This window comes from Cyprinodon tularosa, unplaced genomic scaffold, assembly GCF_016077235.1.
Source record: "Cyprinodon tularosa strain WSP-4 unplaced genomic scaffold, ASM1607723v1 ctg498, whole genome shotgun sequence".
Lineage (NCBI taxonomy): Eukaryota > Metazoa > Chordata > Actinopteri > Cyprinodontiformes > Cyprinodontidae > Cyprinodon > Cyprinodon tularosa.
Genome location: NW_024039227.1, coordinates 99,191 through 109,838, shown reverse-complemented (window position 1 = coordinate 109,838; position 10,648 = coordinate 99,191). Strand labels below are relative to the sequence as shown.

The 10,648-nt window shown below is 39.8% G+C and overlaps 1 protein-coding gene across 1 annotated transcript; it reads right to left on the bottom strand.

Moving 5' to 3' along the window:
• Window positions 1-398: 398 nt before the first annotated feature.
• Window positions 399-1,544, bottom strand: LOC119794909. Its single transcript, XM_038302673.1, has 3 exons — window positions 1,497-1,544; window positions 1,371-1,426; window positions 399-1,295 (listed from the first exon to the last, which is right to left on the bottom strand). Exons 1-3 carry the CDS (start codon window positions 1,517-1,519, stop codon window positions 430-432), a joined length of 945 nt encoding a protein of 314 aa, XP_038158601.1. The 5' UTR covers window positions 1,520-1,544; the 3' UTR covers window positions 399-429.
• Window positions 1,545-10,648: the final 9,104 nt, after the last annotated feature.

The following is a 10,648-nucleotide window of genomic DNA, read 5'->3' as shown; positions in this document are numbered from 1 at the left end:
AATGGAATTACTGAAATCAATCTACTTTTTCATGATATTCTAATTTTATGACCAGCACCTGTACACCCCTCTGCTGACCAATATACCAGCCCACCTATAGATTGCACCTGAATATTTGCTTTGCATATATTTTTTCTACACAGGTTTCATCTTCATGCTCCAATTATCTGGATTTTATGGCCTAAAAGTTTATTGAAATTGTCCAATTTTCAGGGTCACAAGATTCTTGCTGCCATTTTTCATCCGTTTTTGAACTTAGGAAATCTACCGTCACACTACAGTAAAGTTTGTTACTACAACCACAAGTCAATAAATTATATTTAGAGTTAATTTTTTTGGGAAGGTACAAAGTTTTAAGGTTGACTGTTTGGGACCCACTAAACTCAAACCAGTTCAGGAGGCAGATTAAAGGTCAACTTTATTGCATCATCATTTTAAAATCACATAATTAATATTTTGGTGAAAAGATCCATGTTGGAGCCTGTGAGGCACTTTGACCTTGGTCCATCTGGGTGCTGGATGAGCACCGTTAAGGTCAGGACTGTAGGCCGGAGAAGGGGTGGAGCTCTGCTGTGGAGTCTGGACCAACCCTTGGGTCTGCTTCATCCTGGTCCTGTCAGATCCAGGCCCAAAGCTCATCAGATCAGGGTTGTAGGACAGGAGCGCAGATTTAGCCATCTGCTGCATCTTCTGGACAGGAACCTTCTGCTCAGTAGGTGGTCTCAGTCGTCTGATAGCAAAACCACCGAAGGGTTCAGGGATCTCATGGATCATCACTGGAGCAAACCCAGGAGTGGAATCGACTCTGGTCCTGTGACTGAGCTGCAGTCGACTCCTCGGCTTAAAACCGCCAACGTTTAAAGCATTCTGCAGTCTAAGATAAGACTTCCGCTCTCCAGTTGGAGGAGAGAAACCCCTGGTACCTGAAAGGCCAACCCTTTTGGCAGGAGCCCTAGCATAAGTCTGCATCCTAACAGAACTAGGTGGCCCAGAACCAACGGGACGAAATAAGGTGGCAGAAGAGCCAGTACTCTGGCTGCTTGGTTTGGTCCCCTTTACCAGCCTCCCTGAACTCTTAATTGGTTTAGAGAGTGCTTGCATGAAGCCGCTGGTGAAGAGTTTCTGCCCGGGAACATTGCTAACTGCAGGATTGGTGTTGAAGTTCCTGCTCTTCTGAACTGAAGGTGGAGAAACTGAGCTTTGTCTGAGTTGGTTCTGGTGGTAACTGCCAAAGTTTCTTAGTTTCTCTGGATGATGAAAGCCAGCTTGTGTGTTGCCGTTTTTGGGTCCCAGTACTAGAAGACAAAATTCAGTCAGTCCACCTTAAACTTCATTTTAATAAGTCTAGGGATTAGTTCCGCAGCTCCTACCTTTAAGCCGGGAACCACCACCAAGCTCTGCTTGAACTAAGCAAATCAGAAAGATCCTAAAGAGCACAAAAACAAACCATCAGAAAAAGGCTGAACACACCAATAAATCCAGCTGTAAACACTCACCCCAAACCAAGTCCACAAGTCATTTCTCTGTTTCTTCAGTGTGGTCAAAGGCAAACAAGCTCCCCTGCAGGGAGTTGGTATTTATTACAGCCTGTTCAATCACTGCTTGATGCACTGATTGTCTGCAGGTGCTGCTTTGATGGAGCCAAGCAGCTCATCTCATCGATTTGATTCATGCTCCTTTGTTTTTTTCTGACCCAAAATATCACTCTGCAGATGCAAACATAGAGAAGCTGTAGAGTCACCTGGAGAGTTAGAGCACTTCAGTTATCACCCAGCAGGATATTGTGTTCATGTACTCCTCTCAGTCCTTTATGAATACAGTTGATACAATTTCAGTGCTTTGACATTGAATCTCAAAAAGCTTCATTTTGCAGAGGCTGCACCATATTTAGGAGATTATTATATTAATTTACCTACATTTTCATGACAGTTTGATTGAAATTATTACAATGTCTGTGTGCTCTCATATCTCAGCCAGTTAAATACACACCTTCAGTAGGCATCGGGGGCCGTTACAGACCCTCTAACCCGTCAAACGTTTCAGTTTCCTGCTTTGTTCTTTGGGTTACAAGGAAAATCTGACATTCTGCTCAATATTGCAACCAGGTTTTACTTTTCAGGTGATAAAAAAACCAACTCTGATATGCAATGACAGCTATAGTGTCATAAATTCAGCTCCACTTCTATATATGTAGGGATGTTGATCAGGTATTAATCTATATTAGTGAAACCTAGTTTCCTTTTAAGCTAAAGCTTTATTTTTCAGCCTGTATTTAAATGTACTTATTTTATTTATCACTTGGCTTTGTGTTATTTTATGTTCTGCATGCATGAGGAATAACACAGAGAGCTCTGTTACCGTATGATACCAAAAATAAGAAACTCATATTAATCACATCAACCACCAGGGGGCAATGCAGACATTCTTATCTCACCTTTGGCTTCTCTATATTTGGCTCTGCAATAACTGAAAGCTGTCAGCTGGTTGAAATGTGTTTAGACTCTCAGGTTTGGTGCTAAATAAATATTGGTTTGTCCTCTTTAGACTGTAAAGGCTGCGGTTCAGTCAGAGTTAGAGCAACTGGTTCTTCCTAGATGGTGGAATGGTTTTGCATCAGACAGGTTTTCTGTTTTCCCTCTTCTTTAGCAAAAAAAAAGAAAATCTTTCAATTTACAATCAGAGCATTCCAGAAAGGACCTGACCAACACTTGAATCAATAAGCTGCAAAGCAACCAAGGCCATGGAGGTCAGATATACCTGGGTGTGCATGTAAAAGTATTTAGGCGTTGAACTTTTTCACCGTTTTTCATGTTGCAAACAAAAACTTTCATTGGTTTTATTGGGATTCAATAGTGATTGATTGTTGTTTTCCATATTTCTAACCAATAATTTGAAACATTAGCTTTCCTGAGCAGCTAATAAAAACACTTTTATAGCTGAAAGTGTTTTTATGGGTTGGGGGTGTGATGTCTCTGGCTGTATTTTACTATACCAAATTTTTAACAAATTCTTCAATGCAAAGTAGCATAATTTTTCACATTTTGCCACAGACTCTCAGTCATGTTGGAGTGTTCAGGTTTTTTTGTCAGTTTTTCCACCAGAAGTGAACTTTTGTTTTGCACGTAAGGAATGCAGCATTTGGGTCTCACTTGATCACAACAGAGGTGGGTAGAATGCCAAAAAGTTCTGCTCAACACATTTCTGCAGGAGGGGGAAAAAAAATAAATTTTTCAAGAGTAAAAAAGTATTTAGTTAAAAGGCAACTCAAACACTGAATAACCATTTTACTGTTTAAAAGGTGAAAAGAATGAAGAAAAGAATGTAACTTATACAAAATAAACTTGGGCAGAAGAAACACTTCTATTTTCATGCATATATATGTGTGTATATCTATCTATATATATATATATCTATATCTATATCTATATAGATATATATATATATATATATACTGTATGAATGATAGTACCTGCAGTGACAAATTGGTATTAAGTATCATGTTGGTGGGATAGTACCGTCACTGCTAGATGCTTGTTTACCGTAAAGTAATTTAATCTCCATGGCATAAAAGTCCTAGCAGATGAAAATACTATGTAAAGAACAAAAGGCAATCCTCATTTTAGTGAGACTTTACCTGTCCGTCTGTATCTGGTGCATTTAGGTAAAGTATGCTTGTTCTTTATTAAGTAAAGTGGATAGAGTACTGAAACATTTTACTTAAATAACAGTAGCAATACTTCATGATACACAAGTAAAGAGAAAATTGATGTTCTTGTAAACTCTATTTTATTATTTCAAAAAGTTACTCAAAAAGTCTTGGTCTCGGTCTCCACTGGAAAAAAATCAAAATCTAGCTAAGCTTTTTTTCTCTTTTTCTTAAAATAAGTGCATTTTTTCTTGAATTGAGAAGGTAAAAGATACATTTTGCCAATGGAACAAGACAATTTTTTATTTAAAATCAGAAAACACAACTGTATTGTCTTAATTTAAGTGCATTTTATATAAATATCTTATTTTAAGAGTAAAAATACGAATTCCATTGGCAAATCATTTCATTTACATATTCTAATCAAGGGTAAATACACTTAATTTAAGAAATTTTTTATTATTTCTACATGGTTTTGCCAGTGTAAAGGTCTTGGCCTTGTCTTGGTCTCACTACTCGTTGGTCTCGGATGGTGTGGTCTTGACTACAACACTAGTGGATGGTCATGTCTTGGTGGGTCTGTTGGCTTCTTCTGTCTGTTTTCAGATGATACACTGAGTTGTATCATCTGAGCCTATATTGTTTATAACACAACGGTTAATGCCATCTACCAATTATTTTTTTTATTACCGTAATTGTTTGCAGTGTTTTTCTATAGTGGTAAAAGAATAATGAGGCTGAATACACGGAAAGCTCTCCCACCAACCCACCCGTCCGGCTGCATCCTCATGTCTAAGTGGACCCTGCCCTCCTTTAGCTGTCAGCTCGAATCGTCTTCAGGTATTTTTTTCCCCTGTTGTTTAAAATTCCAGACTGTGTAACACTTCACAAAATTTTCCTGGCACTTTTTAACACCGTTTCACCATCATTTTTCCACGGTTATACATCCTTTCAGGACTGTTACCCAAATAATAAATACCCTTACATTTGAGATAAATGCTCCCTCATCGCATATTATTGTTTCACCCGTTAATGTTGGTAGAATTTGTGTTTCACCAGGAGTTCCTCCATAGGAGAGTATGCCAACCGTCTAATGTTAAACCCACCTGCCCTTTCCTGTCATCACAAGTCTAAATAAAATCAGTCAAGTGTGACCGCAGAAGAACAAAAACAGAAGGTAATGTGCAGATTTCTAGCTGAGCATAAACAGATGCCATGTTTGATGATCTGTAAGCCGCTTTGGAAAAAGATGCATCACACTGTAGAAGGTGTAACAGTCTCAAATTTCCATACAGTGTAATCTTAAATCTATTTATATTCATTTACCCCAGTTTATAAGGATACAATTTAAATTATTTTAGTTAGTTTGAGCAAATGTAATAATATATTTGTTTTGGCAAAAATCTCTCCTCAAAAAAAAAAAAAAAACTGAGAAAAACAATAAGGATCCAACATATGTTCTTGGTTAAAGACCTTTTCATGTTTTCCTGCTGATATTACAGTGAAAAGAGGGGGAAACTAGGAGTGGCACAAACATACCATAAAAGGAGCATAGTAGTGTTAGAAATGGGGAAAAAAAGGAGTACAATAAATGCATAAAAAAAGGTTTGATTTAAATATTTATACCTTTCAAAGTGCTCTTTATGGAGAAACATGAACAGTTGTGTTAAAGCTTTCAAAAACCATCTGACATCATAGATTATGGATACATTTGGGGGAAATGATTTATTTGAAAGGAAGAGGTCACAGAAAGGGCAGCAGGAAATTATCAAATTTTAAACTGATGCAAATTATTTAAAATGCTAAATACTGATTAGTACTATAGTAAATACTGTTTCTGACATATTACAATAATTAAATTGGCAAACTAGTTTAGTAATGAGCAGCACTCAGGTTTAGTTCTACACATTCTTAAAAAAAAGGACATTGAGTAGAACCTTTCGACTTGATTGGGTTTAGTGCCCGTCTACCAAAGTTATTTTCCCCACCCTCAAACATAATACCGCAACATGATCAGTAAACGGTTTAGTCTGTCTCAAACGGTTGAAGCAGGACTGTTACAAGATGGATTATTGTGTGGTTGTGAATGCACACTTACAAGAGAAATCATTGGAATGACACAGAAAACCCAAAACTTGTATTCAGAATCAAAGAATTTCAATGGACATGAACAATCTTAACATCCTCAGGATAAAAGGCTTCAGTACAGGCCAAAGATAAACAGGCCTCACAAACAAGAGTGCAAAGGAAATAAGTGCATGTGCATTTATTTCTATAAAAGTATCAAGGAAAATGTAAAGAACTGTACTGACAGCAGTGATTAGGTCTGTGCAGTTGACTGCCATTAAGTCTTAAAGCAGCAGGGAAGAAGGATCTGTGATAGAGCGCTTTTTTGCATTTAGGGTGCAGCAATTTTTCCCTAAAGAAGTTCATGCTATGTCCACTAATTGTAGCTGGTTTGGGTCATTGTAAACAGAGAAACTGTCAGAAGCTCAAAAATTAGAACCCAATATTCAAGCAGAAAGGTTAGGGAACTTTCAAACAAGCGTTTTTTCAGTTATAAACGTGAGGCGGCTCATCAGCTGGGGCGAACATGCAGGATACTCTGTAGAGATAGAAACTGAGGTTAGTGACTTAGAATCCAAGGCTGCGATCACACAGCAGGCCTTGATGCTTAATTACGATTTTTTTGTTAAATCCTTTTTTTTTTGTGTTGATGTTCACATTTCCAAATATATGCAACATGTATGTGATCTCCTGTGTAAACTGCATTCATACAGCTTAAGTGTCGCGCATGCGCAGTAGAGGATGCATTGACGTTACAAGCCAGCGTGCTCTATGTTTACGGAAGTAAACATGGATGTAGTGCTGGAGTGCATCTAGCAATCTTTCCAAACCATAAAACCTCAATCTTTTCAAGATGGTACAATAAAATAGCCATTATTGTCTCCGCATTATCGTCTGCCATGGTTGTTGTTTTTCAAGCCGCTTCTGCGTAGCAAGAAGCAGAATAGTTACCTTTGTCGGGTATTAAGGACGTTCAGGTCGGATGAATGCAACCTGGCCGTTCAGACACAGGTGGCATTTGAAAACATCAGATTCGTATCTGATCCAGGAGCACAGAGCCAAGTGGCCTGGGTCACATTAAGAGCAGCAGTATCTGTGAGGGGAAATCCAAACCTGGAGACGTAGCAGAAACAGGTTATCAGAACAGAAGATTAGAGAGCCGATGAGGTACCAGGGGAGAATCCGAGGTCAGAAGAGGTGGCGCAGTGGTTAGTGCCACGATCCATGTACAGAGGCCTTAGTCCTTGATGCGGCCGACCCAGGTTCAAATCTGGCTTGTGGTCCTTTCCAGCATGTCTCTCCCCCTCTCTCATACCCCCTTTCCTGTCTGCCTACTATCAAAAAACAAGCCACTAGTGCTGTTTAAAAAAACAAACACACAAACAAAAAGACAGGCCAAGTTCGGTAAGCCAATCCAGGAATCAGTCCAGAGCAGATCAGACTACAGGTGCAAAGCAAAAACTCTAAAAACTCTAAGTCCCAAAAGCAGAAACAGGTCAAGATCAGAGAGTTATCTCACCAACAATTTGAATGATCAGGCACTGATAGCAGGGAAACAGGCAGCAGAAATAGCAGCAGGAACCAGGTGGACAAGATGAACGGTAAAGAACAACTGGTGAAAGGATTAAACCAGCCATCAATGCGCAGCATAGGTGTCAAATAACGAAGTACAAACACTTCGTTACTGTACTTAAGTACACTTTTTAGGTATCTATACTTTACTCCATTACTTATTTTTCCTTCTACTTCTACTTCTACTTCTACTCATTACATTTTCACAGAAGTATCTGTACTTTCTATTCCTTACATTTTTAAAACAAGCGTTACTCGTTGCTCTTGGTTTCGGTTTAATGCAGAGGTCACGGACCCACCTGCTGGCTAATCTGGATCCAACCTGATTTAAAAAATTTATAAATTACCACATGTTGTCACTGTTGATGACAGTGTCTAACTTCACATGCGTCGCTTCTCCTGTTACCCTGAAATCCCACATCCTCCGTTACCGCTCCGCCCTGCACCGCTACAGACCTCCTGCAAAGCAAAGCCTACAGCCTCCGCTGTTCCTCCTGTATCGCTGCGCTCCGACTTATCTTCGGCTTTTGAGGAGAGCATGCGCGATATTATCATTAAATTCGTAGGAGCAAAACATTCAGAAATAAACATTTAATTTAATATGACATATTAAAAAATGTCCATCAGCATCCAGCATATGTGCGGTTCCTGAAATCTACTTCCTGGTCTATTCAAGTAGCAATAGTTTGCATCTAATCTTTTAAATAAAGATTTTTAAAAAATATATAAAAATGATGCTCTAATTTGTAGATATTGATCTGTTGTTACTATATTTCACTTTGACAACCCAGATCTTCTCGCCGTTCTTTATCTGTTTGGTGCGACTGCAATAGTGGATCTTGACCTGGCCGGACCGGAGCGGAGCCTGAACATTTTTAGTATGTTTGGCTCAACCTGCTGCTGTGAAGCAGGATTCTCCACCATGAACAGAATCAAAAATAAATATGGATCCAGGCTCAGAGTGAGCACCTTGATATGTGCTTTAGAATGGCTTAGTCTCCATTCAAACCAGGTTTAAAGCCTTGCAGAGCAGCCTAAAGCCCACTGCTCTCATTAAGCCATAGATTTTAAAATGGAAATACATTCTATTCTTTATTTAAAAAGTCAACGTATAACATGGATGCATAAACACCTGCATTTTATTTCAGTTGTAAATTCTGTTTAAAGTAAAGATTATAATGAAAAATGTCTCAGGATCTTTACTGGTTGATAATTTTCTTTATTCGGACCCTGCTGATTTTTTATTGGTTACCCCTGGTATAGGTTAAATCATAAGGATATACAAAAAGGTTTTTATTCCATTACCAAAAAATGCATAAGATTTTATATTTAATAAAATGCCATCAATGAAAACAAATTACAGTAGAAATCCAAAAACAACAATTCAATTCAGTTTATTTATATGGTGCCAATTCACATGACGTCATCTCAAGGCACTTTACAGTTCACCAGCTCATACAGTCAAATTGGTTCAAAGTTTAAGCATGCTTGTAGGAAGAAACCTCCTACAGGCTCAGTATGAGCGGCCATCTGCCGAGGCCGACTGGGGTTCAAGGAGACAGAAGCAGAGATTCAAAAAGGAACAGGAAAAGACGGCCCCGTCCAGGAAACACAGGCAGGCAGATGAGTTCTGAGCCAGCTACCATGTCAGAGGATGAAGAGAGCACATCCAGCCAGTCACAGTCAGAGAAACAGGACCACACTGAAAAACATGCTGATCTCCAACATCTATAAACAAAGGTGTTGATGGCTGCAGCACAGCTTACACTTAAAGGAATAGTACACCCAAAACATGATTAGCCTTCATTTTCTACGCACCCCCATGCTGAACAACACTCTGGAGTACTTTTTTGATATCTCAAATGCATCTGGAGATCTGGGAGGCTTCTTGCTGTCTGCTGACATTCAAATAATGGAGGTCTATGGTGCCCGAGGCAGAAAGGTCCATAAAAGTCCACAAAAAACGTGTCAATATTCCTCATACTGCTCGTCCAATGTATTCCAAGTGTCCTGAGTGGGTAGCATCCAGAATTTACTCGAAACGAAGTCATTTAGAATGTTTTTAGAGCATAAACAGTAGTGTATAGGATTTCCTGAAAGCGCGCACATGCGTGTTCACCACGCTACGGAAGCCGGCACACCAAACCAGATGAAAGTGCGCATTCAGCGTCTGCTCTGCCGATAATGCAAGCGTAGAAGAAGAAATGTGCTGTTTACCTGTGCAAAGAAAGAAACAACGAAAGAAAAATGTCTGAGGACTTCAGTGTTGAGGAAGAGCATGAGTTCTTTGCCGAGCTGAATGCGCTGGTTTGGTCTGCCGGCTTCCGTAGCTTCGTGAACGCGCATGTGCGCGCTTTCAGGAAATCCTATACACTACTGTTTATGCTCTAAAAACATTCTAAATGACTTCGTTTCGAGTAAATTCTGGATGCTACCCACTCAGGACACTTGGAATACATTGGACAAGCAGTATGGAGGAATATTGACACGTTTTTGTAGACTTTTATGGACCTTTCTGTCTCGGGCACAATAGACCTCCATTATTTGAATGTCAGCAGACAGTAAGAAGCCTCCCAGATCTCCAGATGCAATTGAGATATCAAAAAAGTACTCCAGAGTGTTGTTCAGCATGGGGGTGAGTAGAAAATGAAGGCTAATCATGTTTTGGGTGTACTATTCCTTTAAAGTTTTTAGTGAAACAGATTTAACAGAAACTCCCAAACATCTGTAAGAGAACTTGACCCTCCTGCAGTTGGGCCCTGGATGAGGGCTTGAGCAGCTTAGGTTAAAGACCGCTGCCCCCTGGCTGTGACGTGGAGATCAGCCATGGCCTTTTCAGGCTTCTTCTGTCTTATAGTGGAGTCTAAGGGCTAAGAAGTACCTGCCCAGCTTCAGTCTGAGGTGAGGAACTCCTGACCCAAACTGGAGGCATGACTTAGGGGTATTCTTCTTGCAGGGTGTGGGTTTGCATCCGCAGTGAAGTTCCGTTTAGCCAGAGAGCAATTGGTCCAAACAAGGATGTAGTTGGAGTCGTGTGTCCTTTGTTAGAAGGCTGTATATTTGCAGCCTGATGAGAAACTGGTTTGAAGGACTTTTCCTCAGGACTCCATGTATCCTGCTGAGTTAACGAAGTTCCTTTCCAGTCATTAAAACATTTCTGACTGTCAGAAGCGACTCTAATGGCACCAGAGCAACCAGATGGCTGCTTTGACACCGACTGGGTATTAATCCTGTCCAAAGTTCTCTGCCTGTTGGGGTTTGTGAACAAGCTGCCCTGCAATAGTCGCCTTGAACTCTGAGCTGTGAAAGAGATTATGTGCAGAGACCAGAGAGTCTGTGATGAAACCCATCAATCAGTGTAGG

Coding starts and splice junctions, on each gene's coding strand:
- LOC119794909 (XM_038302673.1), bottom strand. CDS start 1,519: ATGACTTGTGGACTTGGTTTGGG. Junction 1,427..1,496: donor ACTTGTGGACTTGGTTTGGG/GTGAGTGTTTAC, acceptor TGTGCTCTTTAG/GATCTTTCTGATTTGCTTAG. Junction 1,296..1,370: donor TGGTGGTTCCCGGCTTAAAG/GTAGGAGCTGCG, acceptor TTTGTCTTCTAG/TACTGGGACCCAAAAACGGC.